Below are 27279 nucleotides of genomic sequence, written 5' to 3' on the forward strand. Positions count from 1 at the left end.
AGCCGCTGCAGTTTTTAGGGGAGTGGCAGTGATGCTCATAGCAGGAGAGACGAAGTAGTTAAAAATTATTACTAGGGAGGGGCAGGGACCTATGGATGTGGATATATAAGATCGCGCCTCCAGCGCAGAGCCGCTGCTACTGCTGCGAGAGTCGGGACCAGAGCGCAGGAGCTCAGCCCTGCAGTCCCCAGAGGCCAGGGACAGAAGCAAAGGACGAGAGACTGGTTTAAGCTGGGGCTCCCGCCTCACCTCTGCAACAGGCCCAGGAGCCCCTAACTTCAGTCCCCTGTCCCCAAAGGCGCACCGCGGAGTTGTGCGCTCCAGCCCAGGCACACCCCTGCGCGGCACAGGCACGCCGGGAGGCAGGTCCCACACCAAGGAGATGCGTGCGGGAGCCCGGGCAACTGGCCTGGGGCGGAGGGAGTAGGACAGCGGGGAGGCCGGGAAGCCGCAGGGTTAGAGCTGCGGGCGGAGGGGCCCTCAGCTGCGAGCGACACCTGCTGCTGCTGCTGCCGCCTCGCCGGGATGCTGCGCGCGGTCTCCCTGCTGCTGGGCGCCGCGCTGCTCTGCGGCCCCGGAGCCTTCTGCCGCCGGGTCGTCAGTGGTAAGTCTGGGGGCGCCGTGCCCAAGGGCGATAGGGGCCAGAGACTGCGCGACTCTGAGGGGCAGCCTGTCCCAGGATGGGGAGACTCGCGGTGGGGAGCTACGACGGGCTTGGGACTGGGAGAAAGCGAGGAAGCATGGATCTTGCTACTCTTTCGCCTCTCACTCAACGGAAAGTTTAATTTTTCCAAGTGTTTTGTTCAGTAGCTATGGGGCAAGCTCCAGCTTGATCCTATGCTGTACAGACTTTCCCCGGAGTGATTTCCACTTTCTATGTAAGACAGTTGACCAAGAGGTAGAACAGGGCACCTGGAAAAGGGGTGGGGTAGACGCAACCAGAAACAGAAAACCCTCAGCAGAAATGCCCCCACCCCCGCTCGGCCTGGACTCGGCTTCAGTCCCCGCACAGCGTTCACAGGACTGATTTCTCGGACCAGACCAGTGCACCGTGAGTCGCTCCAGGATGCCTGATTACACAGCCTTTGTTCTCAGCAGGACTGGCAAAGAACGGGGTTGCAGGTTATTGCGCACAGGCGCCTTGGGTTCGCTCGCCTCATTCCAAGTTAGCGACGTCTCAGAAAATGAAGTCAGCCACAGCTGGAGCGAGGTGCACTGCTAAGGACTGAAGGATCAAGCATGCAAAAGGTGTACAATTAAATCTGTCAAACCAGTGCAAGGCAAACGGATTAAAATGAGCAAGCTTCCCAGCATTGTCTCCCATTTTTCATTTTCAATAGTCACTCTCTTCTTGTAGAGCAGCTTATACTGTATCCACTTCCCTTTACTTTTAAGAGGGGAAATTCTCCAAGAGAGTGTAGATTGTCAATGGCCAGGATGAATGTGACAGGGCCTTATACGAGGGACCACAGCTACCCTTATGGAAATACGTTGCTATGCTCATTAAGGCGGTACAATAAACGTGCGTTGGATGTGTATGGGCGTGTGTTCTAACGGTGGAAAGATTTGTTTTATGTAAAACTACCCAAAGTCCTGTTTATATTTTGTGCATTCTCACAACAGGTGTCATTGGATGTAGAGATAAATGATAGATGACAGCAACTTAATCAGTGGTGAAGCTCGACCTTTAGAAATCGGCATCTTTGACTTAATTGTTACTGACCTTCCCCTCGGGATTTCTGGTATTCCACAGGTTCAGAAAGAAATTCTTAGATAGTTCATTGCCAGTCACTCCCCACTTACAGTTTTTCAGGTAGTACAGAAGCAGCGCCATTAGATCCTCTCTTCTCTAATTCAGCTAAGAATAAAAATGTTAAACTATGTAGACCTATCTGATGGTGTGAATTACACACCTGACTGTTTTTGCTTATTAGCATTATTCATGTAAGTGATTGAACAGCGATGATCATGCTTTGAACTTAAGTATTTTCTTAAATAGAAACATGTCATTGGCTGTTGATATATTCTTGTTTACATAACTTAAAATTTCAAGGGAAGAAAAAAGATACCTTCAGCAAAACAACTTGAATTATTGATGAAAAGTTTATTTTGTATTCCCTTAAGACATAAATTACTCCAAATCCTTTGCTGTGTTTTTCTATTAAGAATTTAAAGCATCTTGAAGATGACATCTGGAAAATTTCTAAGTAATTGAACATGATCTATTTGATTTTGCATAGATGATGATGTTTACTTAATATTAAAACAATTACCTAGTTATGTTTTTCTTATGAATAATTCAATTGTCATTAGGCATAAAACTCACATTGAAGCTTAACCATTTATAAATTAATTAGTGACTCTTGTTCTTTGAAGAGTAATTTTTTAAAACCCACATTTCATCTGTGCTGGGCTGTGCAGACAGTTACCTAAAGCTTAACACACTGGAAGTAATGCTTTCTCAGTGTCCCTGTCTTCCTGATGGACTTAAATTCTCAGTGGTGCATTAACCTCCTTGTACCACTAGGGACTTCTCACCAAATCTCCTTTCAAGTGTGGGAGAAAAACTGAAGCAGCCTCTTTGGGACCATTCTTTGGACTATACTTCCAACATGTGGTACAAAGTTTCTATTTATTAAATTTCATAGCAACAATTTCTAATTTCTATCTAACACACTTAAATAACCATTTACCCAACCCTTCCACAAATAAGAGCTCACAAAATAATTCCCCATAGAAATCTTTATATTTTAATACTTTAAAATATTCAGTCAGATACTTTTCAACACTTACAAATACAACATTTTAAAAGTACAGAACACTATTTAAAAATAAAGTGGAAATATTTTAGCAAGAAATAACATCTCAAATAACTTCATCATCATCTGGCCCATCAGACTTAATAGTATTTAATAGCGTGTGTGGTATAAGATTTAATTTCGTGGCAGAAATGAGAAAGGACTTGTGACATGAATAAAGAATAAAACATATAACTAGAATAATAATAGTGAAATAATATTTAATAAATTTATTACTAATTAGAGAGCTACCTTGAGGAGCTTAGACTTGGACTGATTTCTTACTACAAACAGATGTGTAGAGACTGTGTGGGCTAGAAACATTTAATTTTATGAATTAGCATGTGACAACATTAACTTTAGAAAAAAGGTAAGAGAATTTTACTCATCATACTTGGATAAATATGAAAAAGAAGCATTCAAAATTCAGGTCTAAATTGGGAGGACATATTTGAAGAGAAAGTAAATTTTTTAAAAAATCAGTGGAATTTTGAAGTACAATATTTCCTTCTCCTCTTCTTTCTTTGTATTTAAATTTTTCCTTTTAGTTTGCATAGACGTGGTCCCCCTACTCTGTTTATACTGCAAAATAGTATTATGTGTGTTTCATGACACTTTTGTCTAGAACACTTTAATATGTATGAGTTTAACCTTACTATGACTGACATACATTTTATGCATGACTTAGAGTCCTCTTTTTACCACACAGATGACATACGATATTGCAAATTTATGGATGATAAGTAGCCCGAAGATTACTATAATACAATGGCAAGAAAGATAAAGAAAAGAAAGTGCTGAATATGTCTCAGTCTATGGAACGGTTTCATGACATCATGAAAAGCATAAAATGATGACAGTGCAGTCTTCAAAAATGCAATTACTTTAAGAATCTCTTGAGCAAGGAGATTCTTAATCTTATTACTAGTCACTTAATAAACTGCCCATTTATCATTACCTTATTCCTTAGCTGTTATTTGTCATCATTTCATGATTTTATTTATACACCTTTTTCCTGAAAATGGTGATATCTATACATTAATGTTAGAAAAGCAGTATTCTGTAAAAGCACCCTCAGAATAAGCCAGTCAGTTCTTCACTGATAATTTTTACTGTTTGCAACTGTTTGAGGTGTTCATAAACAGGGGGATCAGAATGTTACAACTGTAAGGTAATTCTGTTTCTTTCAGCGCTTTAACATATTCCTGATAGTATACACAGCCTGAAAATAGTTCTGATACACCCTGACAAGTTGAGTATAGTTTCATTCTGTATTGGGAAAAGTACTCAGTCTTGGCTTGGTTTATTTGGAAAATAAAAGGGATAGATTAAAAAAAAAGCATATATAGTTTTAAAATCCAAGATAAAAGGTAATCAAATATTAACTCTAATCTAAAGATCCAGCAAAAGAAAATTCAAATCCTACATAGAAATAAATTCTTAATGCACATCCTTGCATATATTAGCACTCAGTAATCAATGAGTGATCAGTGTTTCTCATGGTTTATATCTGAGTGTCCCCCCAAAGCCTCGTGTGCTCAGAGGCAGGGATTTGGGGAATGCAATTGGACCACCAGGGTGAAATAGCTAAATATTTTGCTGGGAGGTGGAGCCTGTTCAGAAGAGGCAGGTCAAAGGAGATGAGATCTGGAAGGGTGCATCCGTCTCCCAGAATCCTCCTTTACACTGTGCTTCCTGCCACCATGATGAAGTGAGCAGCTTTCCTCCTCTCACTGTCTTCCACCATGGCTTCCTTCCTTGGAACCCACAAGCTATGGACTAAAAGCATGAGCCGAAAATAATTTCATCCTCCTTTAAATTGAAGGCGTCAGATATTTTGTCCTGCTCATGAGAAAAATGTTATTGATTTATTAGTGATTATAACATGAATGACAAGCATAGTGCTTACACTCAACAATTCATGAAATACTCCATCATTATATTATGTCACATATATGGAGACAGCATAGAAATCAGGGTAAATGAATTGGAAAGCTAGGCAGCCTTGTTCTAAACCTGATTTTGACACTTGTGAGCTTGTAAGCTGTGTGAACTTGGGCGAATTATTAAACTTTTCTCTGCATGTTTTGTCTCTTTTAAACATGATTTGAGAATATGGATGTCATCATAAGGCTTCTTGGAGGACTAAAAGTCTTCAACTGGTGTATAAGTTGCATGCTGGGCAGAAGAACATGGTAAGAGGACAAGCAAAGAGGACAAACCCTGTGCTCAGTGAGGCTTCCTAAAACAACGGCAACTTTTTCTAGTTGAATAGTTGTCTGAGTGACTTTTCTCATTGCTGAGCAAAATACCCAACACCCACAAGTTAAGGGAGGAAAAGTTTATTTAGCTGACAATTTGTAGAGGTTCAGTCCATAATGAACTGGCTCCAAGGCAGAGTGATACATGGCAGGTCAACAGTTCATGGTAATGGAAAGGTAGCAAAAGCAACAAAGGGAGAATGAGACAAGGCTCTTTCTAATCTCTCTGTCTCTTATATTGTGTGCAGGCTACCTGCCCTAGGGTGGGTGTAGCACTCACAACCTTTATCTTAGCCAGAACTACACCAAACCAATCAGTGGACTGATTTAGTAATCACACACACTTAATCCCAGCATCATACCCTCTAGATTCAGCCACCTCTGAGAATGTCTTATGACCACATAAGCTTTGGGGAGACATCTAGACACAAACTATAACAAGTTTACATGGGGCACCTTGTAACATATACAACGAGGATAGGTCATATTTTCCTAATTTACTAAAATACACGGATTCTGCTAGAAGTGAGGTACTGTACTCTTAACTTATTGATAGATGTCAGGTCATTAATATTATCATTATTTCCATAGAACTCATAAGCATTTTAAAAGTAGTTATTATTTCATGTTAATGCTACAGGGTGGTGAGGTTTATTTTGGGAATCTGCTACATGCATTTGGGATACTTTAATGTTTTTTAGTCTCTTTACCCCTCTTTCCCTTTTGTAATCCTGCCCACTTATCCCCTTTCCTGACTCCAGAAGTCTACCTCTTGATTTTCTGTACACTTTAGGTAAGATAACTAAGGCCAAGAAAGTTTAAGTAATTCTAAGTACCTACATTTCCAGTTGTAGGAACTGGAATTCAAATCTAATTATTTTTGATTGGATACGTGTCAACTCTTATTTCCTGGTTTATCATTTATTATTCTAATTTGTTTCAAGTATTCAGCTTTTTTGCAACAATAAGTCTTACACTCTTCTCAGGAAACTTGTGGTTTTTCCTAGCTGAAGAAGTCTGGCCTGCTGCTGATATTACTATCCAAAAACTGACTACAGATTTGATTTTGTCTCTTAGTGTAAGAAAATAGATTCCAGCTGTTGCTCATTCTGTAATGAAGTGCATTATAAAAGCGCAAAGATAAAAGTGTATTGTAATATTTTTTGTTTAAAAGGAAAAAATTTAGGAAGTTAATATAAGATTTAGCACTGACAGAGTACAAGCTCAGTAGCATTCCCTTTTCTTAGGTTACAGTCACTGGCATTGCTCTCAGAGTTCATCCCCCCGTGTACATTACCATATCAGTGTATTTGCTAGTGTGATTTTGAGGAGATTAAGAAAGAATTATGAGAAAAAGCACTTGGAGGACACTAGTAAAATGTGCTAAATACTGTCAGTCTGGTTTGGGGTGGGATTTGCCATGCAATCTTTTTTTTTTGTTTTTGAACTTTTTGAGACAAGGTCTTGCTATGCAGTTCAGCCTGGCCTTGAACTCACTTGGTAGCCCAGGCTGGTCTGGAACTTGGAATGAATCTTCTGTCTCACCTTCCCTAGTGCTGGGATTGCAGACCTGTGCTACCACACCCAGCTCAGACAGTTTTTAAATAACTTTCTTTTTTTCAATTAAAAGGAGATCATAATTGAATAGCGGAAATTTGTAGTATATATTCTATGTTTTTATTGAAAAGTTCAATACTTGATCTAAGTTCAGTACTCATGTGATACTGATAGTTCTTCATCAGTGTGAGGCATAAGAAAAATTTTATCACCTTCATAATTAATTGCTAAGTTTTAAAGTATAAGAAAATAAATGATGTAAGCAAAACAAAACCAAATTATAGGACCTCTTTATGCAAGGAGTAAAGCCAACTCTCATGACTTCATGACTTTGGCTATGCTTTTCCATTATGGCCCAACACACCTAAAGCTCTGCCAATATTTAACTGTACCAGAATTTCTTCACTACTAAATGAAAGGACATCTATTTATGGAGATAGTAGCAGAATTTTCATTGTGACAATGATAGGAATGTTTATTTTAGTAGTTATTGCTAAGAACTATCTTTTGACAAGAATGTGTATATGCATGTGGTTGTGTGTATGTGTACGCTTGTGTATGAAACTAATAGGGAGAATATTTCTTTTCATCATTCTATAAAATCCAGTGAAGAAAATTTAAGTATTTATGTGCTTTTTAGATCTAAAATTTATGTAGCTTCAGAGTTTATTAACAAAAACTTGCAAAGATATTATCTCAGAGTTCATTTTTCTCAAAGTGTTTACAGAATCTTGAATGGCATGTCTTTGTTCTCTCTTGTACATAATCTAACAAGGGGTGTTTTCAAGTACCAATGCAGAGTGATGGTTATTTATAGTCAGATAGTATAAATGTATCGGCAGTGTCATACAAACCACTAAGTAGTTCTCCAAATGCTTACCTATCTGTCCTATTAAATGTCAATGGAGGCTTTTATTTGAACGTGGTGTTTAAAAGTAAGACATAGGGAAATCCTCCATGAGATCTCACAAAATGAAGGAAGAAATCATACTTGTTCTCTAGTCTGATTACCCTTTACAGAAGTGGAAAGTTGCTTCTAGGAGACCTACATTAACATAACTTTTCTGGGAATTAGGACAACATTTGTTTCCCAGCTGTTGAAGTTCCACTGCAGTAGCCGCCAAATGGAATCAGCTGAAATGCAGCGAGAGGTCCAATAGCTTCTACTGCTGTTGATTTTGCTGCCATAAAGTGGAAATCAGTAGTAAGATAGAACTGTGGCTAAAGAAATTCATAGTGTCAGCTTTAACTTATTATGTAGAAGCCATAAAAACTGTACAGTCTATTACTTTCTGGAAGCTGTCTTGCTAGACCTGAACTGCTAGCAACTTTTCAGTTTAAAGCTGAAGACACAGCTGATATTCAGTCAATACTCTTTGGAGTTAGTGTAACTGTTCCACTTGATACTAGACTATTGTCTTCTCTTGAGAATCTCTTTTCCATGCAGCCATCAATCTCCACTTCTCATCCAGGAACTATGAATAAAAATATATATTCTTTTTATTGTTTCTCTACAAACCAACATGGTGGTGTTAGAATTTTCCACATGATACATTATATTGGAAATGTTATCTTAATTTTATAAATGAGTTAATTTTCATCATCACTTTGTATCTTCACCATGGACTAGTAAGTGTTGGACTACCTTTTAATATATCAAAGAAAATGACTAGTGTCTTTTAGTGGGTAAATAATATTCAGGCATCTTCTGAATATGTTCTGATTTTCTTACAAATAAATGCATTTTCATCCATGAAAACATCTGGTTACTCTTTTTTTTTTTTTTTCATTTGATGTATTTTGAAATCTTGCAAAACAATGTTGTTGGAAAAATTTAGCATTTCAGAAGTACTACAATCAAATCCAAAGCTGAATGTTCTTTGAGTAAAAAGTGCTACAAGATGAAAACTCAAGGGAATGTGGTTAGGATAAATTTGGAGATTTAGAAATATGTAAAGGCTATTGTAGATGAAAATGGAAATGAAGCTTGCTTCTTAAAAACATGAATAAAAACATAGTCTTAATAGCATTGTTAGAATATTGCCAGGAATAACTGCTTTAAAGAGTGCAATCATCAGAAAACTGAATAACATATGGAAAAAATTTTAAAATAATATATTGTTTTATTTCCATTAGAGTCAATCATTGGGACTTCCACCAGCTGGTTTCAAAGATTATTTTTAGACTGACTTGTCCCCCTGAATCTCCTTAACTCATTTTCTATGGTCCTACAAACATGTTATTTTTTGTTAACAATTAGTTTAGTCAGTCTACTAATTTGTTTTTATTATTCAGTGAGCTGCTCCTGGGTCCAGGCGACTGCTAAGGAGACAGAGAAGACAACTGGTTGACTTGCTCACATTGCTATTCTATGTTCTCAGCTTGTGTCAAGATCTTGAATGGCCATCACTCAAGCCCTGTTGTGAAGTTAATGGCCTTCTGCTGATTTATGCTCCCTCCTGCCTGCAGTGTCATCATAGGTCACTAATTGCTGATTCTGGGGAGGCAAGATGGATGCGGTGATGCACTGGTTCCATGTGATAAACACTGAGCACAAAGCTTGAGTGTTCTATTTTTTGCCAGTATGTAACGCCTTCCAGCCCTGTACTCCTGACTTTTCTTGATAGTCCACATCTTACATAGGCAATAGAAAAGGCCTTAAAACACCACATGACTCATGAGGAAGCAATAAAGCCGTGTCTTATGTTCTCAGCATAAAGAATTTGGACTTAATTTTCTATAAAATACTTTTAGCTTGTTTTCCAAGTCCAAACCTAAGATAGGGTCAAAGCAAAATGAAGAGAATGGTAGAGGCTGTGGACAAGAGTTTAGGGATAACAAATATTAACACAGTTCTGTGGCAGTTTTAAGGTAACAACAGCGGTCAGAGATGGACAAAGGAAGCTAAAGAAAACTAAAGCAAGACAGCATAACTATCCTGGATATTGCCTCTATAACTGTAGCTTATATGCTTGGTGGTGAGAAAATGTAGGTAGATATAAGCAGTAAAATAATTGGAATTTCATTGCTGATAGACTTAGATAAATTCTCTACCCACTGTAATATCCTTTGTATAGACATGGCTTTAGTATATCCAGTGGGATCACCTACATCTGCAGTTAAGTCATTAAGGAATTAGGAAAACTCATTCTGCTTAATATATAGTGATGTGTGAAATTCAATTTTTTTGTGTGTCTTTTTAAGAAAGGGTTTCTCTGTGCAGTTCAGGTTGGCCTTGAATTCACTTTGTAGCCCAGGCTGGCCTTGAACTTGCAGCAATCCTCCTGCCTCAATCCCCTGAGTTCTAGGACTACAAGCATGTGCCACCACTGCCTACCTTGTGAAATTCAGTATTGAGAATTTCTTTTTAAAAACCAAACTCTTGTTGCCTGTGTATTTTTGAATTCAAAAATATTGCTAGACTAAAAGTAAATTTGTTATAAAGTTAGAAAAAGGTGATTTTTCTACTCGGAGATCTGAAGAGTAATCTTAAGCTTCAGTTGTAGTTCTGGCTAATTAAAGAAACTTATTAAAATGTATATAATGCCTTCTCAAGTAAATAGATATCAGGATGGATGGGTAAAATGACTGTTACAACTTACGCAAACTGTGAAATGCAAGTATAAAGTAGAAATTGCATTTTAATCTTTCCTTTCAAATTGGAAAATTTTATAGACTTTTTTTAGTTTTATTTTTATAGATTTTTGGACCCTTGATTGTTTTTAGCCCTTATTTGTAAAGAAAAATATTATAAAACTGTCAATAGCTAAGATTAACTAAATTAATTTGGGTTCAATTTTAATGAAGTTCTTCATTGAGAAGGTTATAAAAACATAATGTTATTACTTTCAAACTTAAAAAGGAGGTAACTTTAGTCTAATAGTGAACTTTTGAGGTAAGATTGAAAAAGACACTGTTAATGTCTGTTTAATGTATAACCAGATCCTCTAAAGTTGACAAATAATTTGTTCTTGAGTCTGCTAAATATTTATTGGTTTAGCAGATTTGGGCTAATGATTTTTACCTGTCTTTAAAAAGCCAAATTTCAGCCTGTCCTCATCTTTATGCATATTATCAGAAAGGCAATATCTGGCCATTGGTGAGATTTTAGCAGCTCGTTTATTTCGCGATGTACTTATTTCAACTGTTTCAAGTCATTACATACTTTGGGTCACATTTAAAACTCATGTCTTTTGGTTTGTTTGTTTGTTTAAGTGCTTGATTGTCTAAATTTGAGTTTTGGAATTTTCATTTGGAATTTATGACATGTGTTTCTGAAAAATGAGAGAATATGTTGGTTTAGGGATTGAGATTCAAATTCAATGTGTTCAAAAAAATAAAATTGCAGAGAGATTTGGTAAAAGGATTTTTTTTCCAAAGGTCATGTGTGCTTAGCAATTTATCCTATCACTTCTGATATAACACTATATTCATTGTTCATTATAATAATAACTTTTATCCTGGCCTCTAGTAACTTTCAGTTTCAATGAATTTGCTTTAAGATATATATAATCAAAGTAAACATTAACTGTATAAGTTTACCACTTTGCATCTTCTTAAGAACATCTTAAGTGAAATTTTTGTGTTTTCCTTTACTTGATTTTAATACTTAAATTCTTGTATGAGTTCTTCTTTCACAAGTTTGAACTTTTAGCTTATTTTGCTGTATATACCTATACTTCCTTTAGCTACTTTCACTTGCTGTGATAATGGGTTATAAAAGTCTAAGCCAGAGGTATTTTTATTCCCTACACAATCATTTCCTTGAAGTACCGTGTTTAAAATTGTCTATCAAATTGACAAAAGGTCAGCTTACTTTTACAAGGTGAAAGTCATGGGCTTGAAAATAACCCTTACAAAATGATTCAACCAGAAAAGCATTCTCAGTAGTGTGTTTTATTTTAAACTTGTTTTTAAATTTTAATTATTAGCGGATCATGACTATAGTTCAGATAATCATTATATGCCATTTTTTTTCTTCAGGTCAAAAGGTGTGTTTTGCTGACGCGAAGCATCCCTGCTACAAAATGGCCTACTTCCACGAACTGTCCAGCCGAGTGAGCTTTCAGGAGGCTCGCCTGGCCTGTGAGAGTGAGGGAGGGGTCCTCCTCAGCCTTGAGAGTGAAGCAGAACAGAAATTAATAGAGAGCATGTTGAAAAACTTGACAAAACCTGGAACAGGGATTTCTGATGGTGATTTCTGGATAGGACTGTGGAGAAACGGAGACGGCCAGACCTCCGGTGCCTGCCCAGATCTCTACCAGTGGTCCGATGGAAGCAGTTCCCAGTACCGGTGAGTATGGATCCTGTGGAATTCAGTGGTAAGGGAGGGTTCTATGGCCTGCAGACGGGGTCAGATGTGTCAGGCAGAGGCCCTCAGAAGGCAATAGTAAGGGTTCCAACTGCTCTCTACGTGCAGGAACTGGTACACTGATGAACCTTCCTGTGGAAGTGAAAAGTGTGTTGTGATGTATCATCAACCAACTGCCAAGCCCGGCCTTGGGGGACCCTACCTTTACCAGTGGAATGATGACAGGTGCAACATGAAGCACAATTACATCTGCAAGTATGAACCGGGTAAGTCGTGTAGACAGAAGGGACAGATTTGGTGGGTTTGCTTGTATTAGGTTTGGCTTTAAGCTTTGTACTTTTGGCTCTGTTTCTGCTAGGAAATATGGGAGTATCATTCAACTTGTGCTATCACTCAGTGCATGGAGCTCTTTGTACAGTACGGAGTGAACTGCCCAAGGAGCTGAGGAGTAAATAAAAATATCTGAAGAGGTGTCTTTAAGAGAAGAGAATTAATCATTTCTAAAATTAAGGCCAAATTGTTTTTGTAATTAGATTTTAGGAATAATTAATGTCTATTTTAAAATATTTTCAATATGTAATATAGTCTGTGAAAGGTAGCTATGTTACCAAAGCACTATAGACTTATATATAGGAATAGGAGCTCCTCAGTTACTTTTTGGTGAATTTAAGGATACAAACAAACTTTCTCCTAGCACATCAGCTTAATGTGTCACAGCATAGTACTTGGCACAGGGGTTTCCATAAAAATCCAAGTAATCGTAGATCATTACACTGTAGTGAAAAACAGCAGGGGCATGTGACATGCTCTCTGATTCCCATTCTTTGAAATATGTCTCCCTAGTTAGCTTTCTTTTGAAAACACTAATTACTTGCCATATGCAGCAAATGGACAGATTGCACTGACTTGAGCTATTTTAGTGTGGTTTTCGGCTGCAAAGAGAAATTTGAATTACTTGAAATAGAACACCTCAAATGAATTGATATTTGACTAAAAGAAGGACTAATCAAGACTACATAAACTCATAATTTTTAAATCATGTGAGAAAGTCAAGTTAGACTTCGATTTTTTTTTTCTTCTCCTCAGTGTTTGAAAGTGTCATTTTAACTCTTCTGAAGGGCTGCCTGCTTGCCCTGGTAATATGTCTTTACAGAAGACAATTATAATCAAGAACTGCTGTTTCTATTATTCCCTTGAAATTACATGATTCCTTTTTTCATAAGATCATAAAGCATAGGGGATTATGTGGATTAGATTTACCCTTCTCTTGTGTTTATCCTGCTCTTCAGTACATTAGCCGACTTTTTATAGCCTGGTGAGTTTATTCTTTAACCCCTCTGGCTGCTGAATCCATCATTACTCTCCTGGAGACCTTTGCAAAGCTAAGTCTCTAATGCACCTATTTTCTTTGTCTTTATTTTTTCCCTTGGAAAAATATAAACTTGAGACTCTCTGCTATTTTAAGTTTGCTTAAAACTACTGAAGAAAATGAAGAACATATTATAGAACCTGCCTTTTCATTAGTGTGTATTAGTTATGCAGAATAATGGGTTTAATCTTGGAAGATTTGTAAATGTATATAACATACTTTAATCATTTCCATCCCTTTTTATTTCCCCTTGTCCTTCTCTACCTCCTACTTATGATTCCCTTTCTCTTCTACTATAGAGTATTCTAAATGCAGTACTGACCAATCCTTTGTTTTGAGTTATTAGCTCATCAACTTGATACTTTATTTTATTGTGTTTTTATGTGCACTTACATCATAAGATTTATTTTATTTTATTTTATTTTATTTTATTTTATTTTATTTTTGTCTTTTTGAGACAGGGTCTCACTATGCAGTTCAGGGTGGCATTGAACTCACTTTGTAGCCCAGGCTGGCCTCGAACTTGCAATGATCCTCCTGCCTCAGCCTCCCGCGTGCTGGGATTGCAGGCATGCGCCACCATGCCTGGCCATCAGAAGATATTGTCAACCTTATAATCTACCTCTTTAGTTATTTTGTGTCAGTAATCTAAGTTTGTATTATCTATGTAAAAGCATTTAAAACAAAAGTATTCTGTTCCTTATCTTTCACATTCTCCCCAAATTTTCAAATAATCAACATTTATTAAAATATCATAGCCATTTTTTTATCACATATACAATGCAGAGTTATAGTTACTTTTATTACATACCTAAAATTTTCATAATTTATTTTACTTTTTAAAATTTTATCGTGTTCTATTTATTTTATTATTTATTTTACTTTAAAACATTTTATCTGTGTGTTCTATTTAGTTTATTTCCTTGAATGTAGTACCTCCTTTGGAAAAGATGTTGGCTTCATTAAAATTCCCTGGTTATGTTCTTGATTTTTAGTGGTGAGAGGGTTAAAAGATTAAGGAGTGTAGGCAATTAAAGTATATAAATTATAACACTGATTATTTTTGAGCTTTATTCTCCACCTTACCAGAACTACTGTGTGACGTGAACTTTCTGTTCCTACATGCCATCTAACAGCATGATTAACGATAACAAATGGGGTAAAAAATTATCCTGGCTATGGCAGAAATAAAATAACTCACTTTTAAGTTTTTCTTCTCTCATCTCTTTTTTGTAATTGATCTATGAATTACATATCTGTTCTTTGCTCTACCAGTGTCATGCAAAGGCATTTTCATGGGGACTCTTCTGAATCTAATTTTTCTATTAAAATATCTTATGCACTCTTTTTTTTTTTTTTTTGCCGGTACTGGGAATCGAACTCACGACCTTGCACTTGCCAGGCAGGTGCTGTGTTGCTGAACTAAATCCCCAGCCCCTTGCACTCTTGTTTTATATATTAATAATTTCATGTATGCAACTCAGTTTTTAAACTGTATTTAATCAGCAATCATTTTAAAGTTCATTGAAATCATTCAAAAAATAAGCAGTTTTATGTTCTACATTACTTATTTCTATATTTTTTGTTCAGTAAATATCAATTGAGCAATAACAAATACAGAATGGCCAAGTTTTACAGAAGAGGAATTATAAAGTATAGCTAAATCTTAAACTTAAAGAGTTAAATATATGTACAAACATAACAAATGTTACTACAGAATAATGTTTGATTAAATTTCAAATGATATTAAACAATATGAGTGGTAAACATTACTTTTTAAATAATGTTTTTATATTCTCAAGTCTATATAAGGTACTGCATGTGACGATTTTCTTCATCAATTAATAAAGATAAATAAACAGTTATATTTTAGGAACAAATAAAAAAATTACTGTTTTTCTTACTAATACAATTGACTTTCGCTAAAATATTAAGATAAAAAATAGTTCCTTATAAGAAAAATATATGAGACAGAATATTAACAGATCATGCTAAGAAATTTCAACTTTTTAAACATGTTTGGCATTGCACATATCTCATCACATAAAACCAGAAAAGAAACAACTTACAAGACTGAATTTCTGATTATTACTTAAAGAACTAGACACTATTGGGAACTGAATCTCAAAGTGGCAAATCTCAAGTAGGATAGAAATGTACTTTTAAAATGTTGCTTGCATGTTGAATTCCATATGTAATCCCCATATGGTCACCTGCCAATTATTATACAAAGAGAAATATAAATATTACATTGATATTGGCAAAGAAATTATTTTGTCTTTGCATTGCCTTTAATGTTTCTCTTATGTTCATGAATTTCTGCTAATCTTTGCTAACTTCCTTCCTGCTTTGTCATCATTGTTTGTAGCAGGCTATCACTCCCATAGGACCTGTTGCAGATTACTAAATGCAGTTCTGTATTGCATAGGGAGTTTGTCAAGTGACTCTCATTCAAACATAATTAAACTGACATTATAGTTAGATAATTCTATGTAGATTTAAATTCATAATATGTTTTAATTGTAAATTGTTCAGAAATTAGAATCAAGATATTTTTGCTGTTTATAGTAAACTTATTTTTATGTTTTAAATTTATATTGTTTAATCATTATTTATTATTACTGTACAAATTATCACAGAGATTAGCCCAACAGACCCTGTGGAGAAGCCTTATCTAACAAATCAACCAGGAGACACCCGTGAAAATGTGGTTGTTACTGAAGCAGGTAATTAGTTCATGTGTCTTATCAAACACAGAACTATCTTTTCCAGCGTGGTTTCACACTGATCCCAGGGAAATTCTCTTGTTGCATAGTAGTTGCACTATGGGCCCATGGTGATGGGCATGGTGGTGTATGAATGTAGGACTGATGCAGAAGGATTGCTGTAAGTTCAAGACCAGCCTGGGCTACACAGTGAGTTCAAGGTCAGTCTGAACTACAAACTAGAGCCTATCTTAACCACCCCACTCCCCAAAAAAGGCCAGTGGAACTTTACTTTTGGGCTATGTTAAAAAGATTTTATGCACTTTTGAATAGAAGAATTGTTTTTTTTTTTTCAGATTTTCACTTCCAGTGAATGTATCTGGTAGTAAACTAAGTAATCTACATTAAAATCTAGATCTACAAGGAGAATCACCAACCTATAGGTGTTATGATGTAAAGTGATATATTCAGTGGCCTGCAAACAGTTATGTGCTGGTAAATGCCTAGGGATTGGCCAGAGTGGACGTGAGGTAGAAAATAAAAGTCTGATTTGTAGCCTTTCTACTTCCATGATTCAAGTTCACCACACAGCACTTTGGGGGAGACACACAGTGAGCTTGACCCAGTTGCCTCTAGCACACCACTACCTATGAAGGAAGCAAAATACAGTCCCCTGTGCAAATTTCAAAGTAGTCAAGAGACTACTGTCAGTGTCACTTAAGGCCTTGTTAGCATAACCCAATTCCAACTGGACAGAAAGCTTTTGGTTTCCTGGATTTGTGTGTGTGTATAGATTAAAGCAAATGTCCAAAGTCTCAGCTCTGCAAGTGATACAAGACACATATAAAAGGGAAATATTTTCTCTTTTTCGTTTTCACTATGGATCAGGGATAAGAATAATTTTTTTTTCATAATCCAAACCCTTACCTGAACCCCAAAACAATGATAATTTGAAAAGCAAATATTTCATGACTTCTTCAAATATTTGAACTCAGCTATTGGAAGTTAATAAAGAAGGTGAAAGCATTGAAAATTATCACCAAATTATCCCACTACTAGACTTCATTAATGTCTTCTGTTAACAAAGAAAGTGACATAGCACTAAGATAATAGCCTGATTTATGTCTGTTCCATTTTGACCGGTTATTTAGATTATTTCTAATGAAGATTTGTGTTTCCAAGCTAAATGCATAGATTTCCAATTTGCATTCCTCCAATAGACATAGTAAGTTTTAGTGGGTTTCACTTCTCAATTGCCTGATTTTAAAAGCATTCAGAATACCTTGACTTAATTATGGATATAAGTAAGGAATATTACTTACACCAACATCAATATTGTCCATCTGATGACAATGAAACCTTGTTTAATAAAGTCATTTCACGGTGTATGGAACTTGAATATTTCAGGTTGTTTTTCCTTAATTTTAATAAGAATGCTTAATGTAATCAAGTGTAATAGAACAGGATTAAAAATGATTCTTTTTAGAATTTAATTAAGACCATGTCTTTGCGCCTCTGGAGTCATGCATCTCTGAGTTATGACTGCACTGTCAGTCAATATTTACACTTTTTCATTTAATCCAGAGATTTGAATAGCATTATAATACTGAACATATTGACCAGGACAATTATGTATCTAGTAATTCAACAATTTTAATAACTTCAAAAAACAGCACTTATTTCTCTAAGTAACAGTTGAGATGGATTAATGAATTGAGGTAGCTGAAAGCATTAATATATTAGGCAGCCTAGCCTCTGTCTGAATTGCAGAGTTAATCAGTTTTAAATGTACAGATATTGAATTTGAGCATGAACACTAGTACAGTACAATTTTGCTTTTAATTTTTACCAAAATGTGGATATACTATTTCATTGGATTTTCATTACTTTGGGGTGGGTCTTGTTTGGAGTCTATTTATCAATAATTTTATTTTACCTTAATTTGGGGAAAAATTCCTATGTTACCTTGGGGTTAGAGTCACCAACTATATTTGTACACTAAATCTGTTTTATTTTTGTAGGCATAATTCCTAACCTAATTTATGTTATTATACCAACAATACCGCTGCTTTTACTCATATTGGTTGCTTTTGGAACTTGCTGTTTCCAGATGCTTCATCGAAGGTAAATAATTTATTTATATAGAGATAATTGATAAAGTTTACATAGGCTTTCAGAATATTTGAGAGAATAATACTTTAAAGTTAATTACATTGTTACTTTACCTTTCAAAAGTCTTGACGTTCATATAGGCCAGCATAAATCCAGTTTTATGGGTGCACTTTAATCATAGAAGTCATGCAGTATCTCCTTTAATCCTCTGAAGCCTTGTGAAGTAGGTGCCTTTCTTTTCCTGTTCTTGATTGGGAAAATAGTAGCTTAGATGGCTTGCTTTGGGGCATGGAGCTAATGTGTGTGGTGGATCAGAAATGGGAATGCTGGTGTAATTATGACAGATGTATAAAACATATTGTGTCTCATTTATTAATAGTAATCCATTCAATCTGGACATCAAGCTTCACAGAAGACTTGAATTTTGTAGCTGCACCTTGTAGCACAATTCAGATTTCAAGTCATCAGGTTCTCTTTTATTTTAAAGGGATCTTTAAGAATACGAATTAAAGTATAGTGCTGAAAAGTAAGTCAGTATTTTCAGATATTTTGAAATATAGATAGATAGATAGATAGATATAGATAGATAGATAGATAGATAGATATAGATAGATAGATAGATAGATAGATTTCAGAGGACTATTTTAACTTTTCTACCTGCTTACCCATACGCCTTAGTTAGAGAAGTGATGCTTTTCTGTGTATGTTAGTTTTTCAATTAAATTTAAAAATGAAACAAAGAAATGTATCAAATCAGAAAGTAAGAGATATTGTGTTTAAATAAAAGCATGTTTGCTAGAATAAACTGAAATAAAGTGCATCTTCAGAATAGGCTAAAATAAAGGATATGTTTGACAGAATGTTTTAAATAAAAACTAGTCAAAAAATGCTTCTCTGCAAATGAAATCTGCAAGTGAAGCTTTTTTTCTTTTTTGATTTCATCTTTTTCTGAAATGAACCAAAAAGAATCCAGAAAAAAATAAGATAAAATAGGCTTAAATTCTAAATTGTTCACTTAAATTTAAAGGGATTTGACTTTCAATTAATTATGTGCTAAAACATTGTGAATGATGACAAATTGTACTTTGACTTCATAATATACATGTTACACACAATTCAAGACTATTTTTTGATATTTTGTACCAAAATGGTACAATAGTAAATATATTACTTCTTTCTCTAATTCCTGACTGTAGATGGAAAGATGATTTCTCATTTTGCACAGCAGTGAAGTAGAAGGATTAGACATAAATCCTTTATTTATCCAGCCAAATCATTAAGGGAGACCTGTAAAGTAATAAATCAGTTCAAGACACATTTTGAAGATGTGATTTAGACATTCATATTTGCAAAGTAAAGAGTGCTAAAGCACCAAGTAACTATTTTCTCTAAATTTTTTTCTCAAAATAATATATTATCATGACCATTTTATTCATTCAGTCTCCTAGATTTTCATAGCATGCAGGTCTGTGGTCTTTTCTCTTGTTTGAGGTTCTCATAGCAAGAACACAAACCAAAATGAAGCACCTCCAGAGGTCAAGTGTCTTAGTTATTTTTCTCTCATTGCTGAGACAAAGTATCTGATGCCCAAAATTAAGGGAGGAAAGTTTTATTTAGCTTATAGTTTGTGGAGATTTCAGTCCATATTTGGCTGGCTCCAAGGCAGAGTGGAACATGACAGAGAACAACAGTTTACGGTGTTGGAAAACAGCAAGAGTGGCAAGAGCCAAAAAGCAGGAGCATCAGTGGCAAGCCGCTTTCCCTGTCTTATATTGTATGCAGGCTTCCTTCCCCAAGGTGGGTATAGCACTCACACTCATAATCCCAGCATTGGATCATGAAGCAATCAAAAACTTGAGACCTGCTCCATGACCGCATGATGCTTTAGGGGGACATCTAGATACAAATCATAACATTCCACCCTTAGCCAGCAAAGATTCATGCACAACCCTTTATGCAAAAGGCATTTTAGTCCATCTCTAAGAGTTGCAAAATTCCTAATAGTTTCAGCATTGTTGAAAAGTCTCCTCCAACATCTAAGGCAAACTCTTAGCTGTGAGCCTCTGTACAAATGAAAAGTTAAACACTTCCAACATTCAATGGCACAAGATCAACATTACCATTCCAAAAGGTACAAACAAGGGGATACAAGGCATTGGGACCAAAACAAGTCCCAAAAACCAGCAGAGCTAGCATTATGTCCTGTATTTCCATGTAGAACATCTGAATCAATCTGTGGTAAATTGTGAGTTCCCAAGGCCTTACATGGTTCTGCCCCTATGGTACTTCTAATGTTTTAGTTCCCATGGCTTCTCTCTTGGGCCCTCTTTGTTCCCTCTTTGCAGCTTTCCTCAGACAATCCATGTTCCTGGCTTTTTCAAACTTCTGGGGTCTCCACTGCACTTTAGGCTTTTCATTCATAGCTTCACACACTGCCCTTTCAGGGACATACTGCCTGGCAATTTAGGCCTTCTGAAATCTAGATGGAAGCCTTCTTAACCTCAGAACTCTTGCATTCTGTGTATACCTAAAACCAGTGCCACGTGGATGGTGCCAAGGTCTGCTGCCACCTGGAGCAGTAGCCAAGCTTTCATTTCTCTTGGCTTTAGGGGTCAAATCCCTGGATCACTGAGCACTCTGAACCTGGTTCTGAGGAAGAAATTCTCTATACAACTGCCATTTTGGAATCTGGTGCAGCCTCCATCGCCATTCTAGAATGTGTTACTCTGTGGCTTTCTCTTCAAAGCAAAGTCTTTCACTTTTTCAGGCTGCATAGAATGGAGACTCAATCCCTCTTGTGATGCCCTCAGGCCATCTTTTCCATTCTCCTATTCATTCTCAGCAATGGAGAGCTCCTCAGCTCTATCTTTGTAGTCCACAGATTTACTGGAACTTCTTTTCTGCCCAAACTCACAACGTTTTAAATCATCTTGCTGGGCTCTTTGCTCTTGATTCTCAACATAAATCTTGCTAAAAGCCCTCAACAACAGCCATGCCACTGCCTCGACATTTGATTGTCTTGAAATTTCTTTTGCCAGATTAATTAGCCCATCACCCTGAATTTCAGTCTCAGACAAAGTCTCTGGACACAAGCAAATGCAGACAAACTTTCTGCCAAGACATAACACACATCATTTTAAGTCTAACAACCAACGCAGTTCTTCCCAGCAGAAACCTCCAAAACCTGGTCTTTACCAACAGGATTTCTATCAGTCTTCTGGTCTTCTGAGCTCTAACCAGAATCTACCATACAGAACAGCCGAAGTTGTTCTGGCACTTCTTTTTTAGGTGAAATCTCTGAATCTTTCCAAACTCATCCCACAAGCCTTTCCCAAAGGCTCTTGAACCACATGGTCATGTATAGTCACAACAACAGCCCCACTCCCAGTACCAAATTCTGTCTTAGTTCCTTGTCTCTCATTGCTGAGACAAAGTACCTGATGCCCAAAATTAAGGAAGAAAGATTTATTGAGCTCGCAGTTTGTGGTGATTTCATTCCATACTCGGCTGGCTCCAAGGTAGAGTGGCCCCTGGCAGAGGATAACAGTTCATGGTGTTGGAAAACAGCAAGAACAGCAAGAGCTGAAAAGGAGGAGCAGCAGTGGCAAGCGTCTTTCCCTCCCTTATATTGTATGCAAGCTTCCTGCCCCAGGTGGGTGTAGCATTCACACCTACAGTCCCAGCATTGGGTCATGGGTCAACCCCATGACTGCATAAGGCTTTGTGGGGACAGCTAGATACAAACCATAACACCAGGCTTAGCTGGAGTACTTCATCCACATGTTCTTAGTGCCTCCCCTTTTCCTTTCTTCCAGGAAAGCAAGGAGACACTGCATCAAAGACTCCACTCCATTATCATCTGAATGCCTTGCAGAAAGTTTAAATTCCACTCTGGTACACATGATGGTTTCTTTCATTCCATGTCATGTTCAAAATAACGCCTGCTCCCCTAACTAGTAGTAATTTTGTAGTGAAATACTAATTTTATGCAAAAGCCACATTAATAATTTAACCAATTTTTTAACATTATAAAAGGTTTTTTTTGTGCTTTTAATACACTCTGATTTATTTTCCATTCCAATTAGATGGCTTTGTAGAATAAAAGGAAAATCAATAAACCATGCAACTTAAATATATTTCAGCAGTCATAGAAACAGTTAAACTGAAGTGAATTAAGCAATATTTTTAAGTGGAATTGTCAGTTGTGGTTAGAAAGAGCCCCCTTCTGTCTTTGAAAGAGCTCCTCAGTGTCTGTTGTCTGAGATGGGGAGGGGAGAGGCCTATGGGCCTGGGGCACATTCTGGAGGTTTGAGGGGGTACTCAGGAGAGAAGGTAAAGAACACAGTGAAGAGTGAGAGGCAAAGAAGGGGGGCCCTGGGAGAGATCATCCTTAGGAAACTAGACCAAAGAATCCACATTGTGACAAGAGATCTGATAAAGAATAATTTAGGTAAACTTGTAAACCAACACTTCTGCAGGCACCTAAAAAGTGACCATTTTATGGGAAAATAGAAGCTGAAGCCCAGCAGGCTAGACACAAATTCCAACTCTAACAAGAGTAAAGTTATGTGTAAGAATTGAAGGAGGAATTCAGATACTCCTCAATTATCAGAGTTTATTCTTGAATTGCACTGGTTTCAGAGATGAAGGTACAATTAAGCGCTCAGGGACCAAGTCACTAAATATAGATGGGAAAAATGGCGAGAGGAGGGTGACAGGCAGCTCCTGACACTTAGAACCTTAACATTTGTTCTGATGATTTACTGTTAAATTCAGCATGCATTTTAGTGGCAGGGTACTCAAAAAGCAAGACTTTTAAAAAAATCATTGAGCAAAGAAAAAGAAAACAAGTTTATTGGGGATTAAATGGAAATTTTTGTAAAGTTACAGACACGCCTTTGTATGCGTGTATCTAAACCCTAACTAGTGAGGAATCAAACAGAAAATAGGATACATTCTTGTTTCTCATCATTTGTAAGAGCTGCTTGCCATCTTCACATATTGAAATAATCTAGAATTTTTTTGTAGGAATGGAAAAATGTCCTGGTGAGAGAAGAATTCTTTTGTAAATAAGTGTCTGAGATACCTCCGTCTGGACGAAGACATGCTCTGTTTTATAAGAAGTGTCAAGCACTGAACTTATTTCTTCTTATGTTTTTCAGTAAAGGAAGAACAAAAACTAGTCCAAACCAGTCCACACTGTGGATTTCAAAGAGCACCAGAAAGGAAAGTGGCATGGAAGTATAATAATTCACCGACTTGGCTCCAGAAAAGAAAATAGTCTTATAATTCTGGATCCGTATAAGGAATGGCATTGGAACATTAGCTTGGAATGGCTTGAAATCTTAAAGGATCTGCAAGGTGAACTGTAAGCTCCCCCTTGAGGCAATTATTAAAATACTTTTTATATGTTTATTATTTCATTTACAAAAATATGCTGTGCTAATAATGGAGTGATACTTGCTTATTTTGCTAAAGGATGCACCCAAACTTCAAGAAAATGAAATGGACCATGCAGATAAAATTGCTGTCAGCACATCAGGAGTGTGTGTTGAAAGCAGTTATTTTTATTTCTCTCACCTTTCATAAGTTGTAATTTAGTTAATGTAATATAAATTGTATTGAAATTTTCAGTCTGCAAAAACATTTTACCTTTGCATAAGCATTTGATAAAAAATGGACTCTTCTAATATTTATTTTTATGACATTCCATTTTTCAATACATGCTGTTTTGATTGAAGAAATGTATCACTGTTTTCAACCGAATTCACATACACACACAAATATATTACCATAGGAAAATTTCTTTTCTAGAAATGATTCATCTTCTTTCAGTTTCTCTGCTTCTGGTTAGATAATGTTTAGGAAATCTCTTCAGAAATAGGAAGCTGTTTCATTAACTGTGGTGTAAATCTCCAGAAATGTTTTCCTTAGAGGCAAGAATTGTCTAAGTTCAATTGTGCAAGACATGTGCCTTACAATTATTTTTAGTTTGAAATTCAACAGATTTTGTAATGAAATAACTTTACTAATAGCTGTATAATAGTAATGCAGTAAATATTGAACAAAAATGTGGCATAGACAATATTAATCATATGTCTTCACATGTTGCCTATATAACTACAAATGGCTCTCTGAGGATTCTAGAATCAACCGGGTCCCTCCTTTACTGCCTGAACAATGGTAGTTATTTGGGTTGTTGATTGACATTGGAGGCAGATCAGAAATTGTCTAAGGTTTTTCTCACTGAATTTAGCCTCTATATTAGTACATAAAAAGGACGTATAATTGGGACCAGGTGAATGACCGCCACCAGAGTGGAGCTAAGCACAGTACACTGATATTTCAGGATGGAAACATAAACACCCCCAGGTTAGAGGAATTAGTGTGGTGTGTGTTAGAGGTCATCAGGGACTTAATATTCATTGATGAGGATTTGTTGATGGTAGTAAACAGTAGCTCCTTTCTGTCGAATCTTCTAGTTTCTTCAATGCTTGTGACTTGTTCTTCCCAAGTTGTTACTATTTGGTCTTCAAATGTCCCTGTGCTCCTTTTAATCAAATAAAGAGTTCTTGTTTCTGAAGAATGATTATTGGTGGTGTCTGAATCTCTTACATCAACAATATTCAGGCATGTTTCGTCACTACATGAAGATGAAACAAAATATTCCTTGAATGTGGTAAGAATAAAGTTATAGAGAAACAATCTTTTCCTTGTCAATCTTTTTCAACAGGGGAATAAGGTGTTTTTCTGGAGTAAAGTAACTGAGTTCTTTGACAAAACTAAGACGCAAAATAGAAAATAATAGGCAGCAGCGCCTTTTCAGACTGAGAGAATGATCAGCTGGATTTTAAGCTTAGGTCTGCCTGTGGCTACTGCTTTGGCTTCCCGACCTTCTGGGTGGGGTGGTGGAGAAGCTGCTGTGATCTACATCCCTCCTTGCAGTCTACTGCCATGTGTTTCCTCCTTTAGTCAGGACTTGATGAGGGGGAAACTAGACTTTCCTTTCTGTCCAAACCACCTGGTTTTATAACAGCTCCAAGCACAATGATTTTGATTTGCCTTTTATGTTTATTCAGGTCTTGGTAATGCCTCTGGTATCGGTGACTAAACCCGTACGTGAGTAAGGATGGGAAATAAACTTCCTCCTCATTGGAAGGTGGTAGCGATGCTTTCCTAAACATTTCTTAAAATTTTATTGAGCTTTATAAAATGAAAATGTGTACAAAGTATGTCTGTTTCATTTGTGTTTTCAGCAAACACTTCTAATATATGTTGGAAATGTAGGTAGAATACAGAAAAATCTTCCATATTTGACCCAAAGAACATACTGTCCTTCTAAGGCTCCATCCTTCTTTTTAGAATGGGTCATTAGAAAGTTCTTAAGAGGAATATGTGCAGGGACTCCTGCTTTTTGTCTGAAGAATAAATCCCAGCATACTGGGAATTTGGTCACAGTGTCTTTAGATAGCAGTGTTTCCCTTTCTCTAACTGCTGCCCAGTGAGAGCGTCTTTAGGCACACAACGCACGATTCTCCACTCGCCTCTCTTCCTGAGCTTGTTGGGTCACCTGCATCATGCTCCCCACTAGGTCTTACATGCATCAATAATAATCTTCCCTTTGCATGTAGCTCAAGTTTCTCTTCTTTAAGCCCAACCCGTACTAACTGGTCCCTTCTTTGAACTCCTCAGTCTTGCCATTTCATTATATTTGCTCACAGAGGAAAGTGTGTTTGCTATTAATGAGGTACAAGTACATTCTCCCACAGATTCTTCCTTACCACACATTCTGTGTCTGTGTAGTGAGCTAAATAGAAGTTTGCAGTTACTCTGGAAATGTTTCAAGGAGTTAAAGAAGTGAAGCAAATTCATTTATTACACATTTTTGGCCTTCTAAAGGGCAATTCAGCTGTGTCTAAGTAAGTTTTTCACATGCAAAAAATATCCACTGTAACACACATAAACTGAGGAAAACATTTCTAATAGTTTTATTTTTTAGCTTTATTTGATTATTTTTGAGTCTTGAAAATACGAACTTGAAGCAAATGGAAAGTATGAATAATCCAGATAAAACAAGGGACAGGATAGAATGACCATACAAGTTAGTTTACTTTTTAGTTTGAGTTATATATTTTTTAATGTTTTAAAGTTTTTAATGAGTTCTACATTGCCCTGTGTATAATTACTCTGTAGTTTTATTTGAGAGCATTACTCAGTCAGGGATATCCCAGTCAGGTTTGTGACATGAAGTCCCAATGAATATTTTTAACGAACCAGGAAAATAATAACTTCATGCCCAAGTTGAAATGGTTTTAGATGAAATGCATTTAGATGAAAACGCAAGGAAACCATTGATATTCTGGTAATACCAAGTTAAACTGAAGCCAGATGATTTATAGCACTTTATTTCAAACAATGACATGCTTTGGGCAACATAATTTATTTCACTTCCTAATATTTCTCAACTCATTAAAATATAGCATGTGTATTTAAAATAACATCCTTTTAAATAGCAAAAAATGGTAAAGTGATTAAAGACAAATGACATGATATTCTGTTAAAATACACTGATTACCAACAAAATAAAAATGTACTTTAAATTTCCTTTGTATTGGAAAGATTCATTATAGTTATGTGTTTTGTTCATTCTTCTTGCCCTGGCACTTAGGTGGCTTAGATAAAAATAAAATCTTTCAATAATTTTTTTTCACATAAATGCCTGTTTCCATGATCGAATGAAATGTGAAAAGTGGACCATGTTCATTTTGGGTTTAAAAACCACTGTCACGTAGAAAACTTTCTATCCACTGTGTGAACCTAGAGACCGAAACATACACCCCTGCGCGGTTAGGCTGTGCACACTGGTATCCGAACGACGTCACCCCGACAAGAAACCATCTGTTGTTTTCTCGGCACATTAGTGGTCCTCCCGAATCTCCCTGAAGAGTGAAGCACAAAGAGAGTTGTGGTATGAGGTCAATTTATTTAAGTATGTAAGAGGGTTTTTTTTAACAAATTAATCAAAAATAAATATTCAGAAACATGATTTAATTGCAAGTTACCTCTATCTATCTATCTATCTATCTATCTATCTATCTATCTATCTATCATCTATCTATCTATCATCTATCTATCTATCTATCTATCTATCATCTATCTCATCTAT

General features: G+C 36.4%; 2 protein-coding genes across 3 annotated transcripts in view; one reads left to right on the forward strand and one right to left on the reverse strand.

Annotated features, from left to right (window-relative positions):
* On the forward strand, positions 1 to 23702 carry Chodl (chondrolectin). 2 transcript variants are annotated; one of them, XM_005375583.2, is made up of 7 exons: positions 1 to 604; positions 11600 to 11909; positions 12036 to 12193; positions 15936 to 16022; positions 18023 to 18125; positions 21929 to 22007; positions 23276 to 23361. In XM_005375583.2, exons 1-7 carry the CDS (start codon positions 526 to 528, stop codon positions 23276 to 23278), a joined length of 819 nt encoding a protein of 272 aa, XP_005375640.1. In that variant the 5' UTR covers positions 1 to 525; the 3' UTR covers positions 23279 to 23361. The 2 variants fall into 2 exon arrangements, with proteins under 2 accessions (XP_005375640.1, XP_005375639.1); XM_005375582.2 differs by lacking the exon at positions 21929 to 22007 and having other exon boundaries at positions 3 to 604; positions 23276 to 23702.
* A 3182-nt stretch (positions 23703 to 26884) lies between these two features.
* The window catches only part of Tmprss15 (transmembrane protease, serine 15), a 116216-nt gene continuing 115821 nt past the window's right edge, over positions 26885 to 27279 (reverse strand). Inside the window, exon 24 of the mRNA XM_005375963.1 lies at positions 26885 to 27052. Within this exon, the coding sequence (XP_005376020.1) occupies positions 26885 to 27052 (168 nt within the window). The remainder of the gene's footprint in view (positions 27053 to 27279) is intronic.

Source organism: Chinchilla lanigera, unplaced genomic scaffold (genome assembly GCF_000276665.1).
Source record: "Chinchilla lanigera isolate Chin_1 unplaced genomic scaffold, ChiLan1.0 scaffold00006, whole genome shotgun sequence".
NCBI lineage: Eukaryota > Metazoa > Chordata > Mammalia > Rodentia > Chinchillidae > Chinchilla > Chinchilla lanigera.

Bases quoted from the DNA above. Each gene is read 5' to 3' on its own strand.
- Chodl (XM_005375582.2), top strand. From the start codon at position 526: ATGCTGCGCGCGGTCTCCCTGCTGCTGGGCGCCGCGCTGCTCTGCGGC. The intron at 605-11,599 runs GTAAGTCTGGGG...TTTTTTCTTCAG, and splicing joins CTGCCGCCGGGTCGTCAGTG to GTCAAAAGGTGTGTTTTGCT. The intron at 16,023-18,022 runs GTAATTAGTTCA...TTATTTTTGTAG, and splicing joins TGTGGTTGTTACTGAAGCAG to GCATAATTCCTAACCTAATT.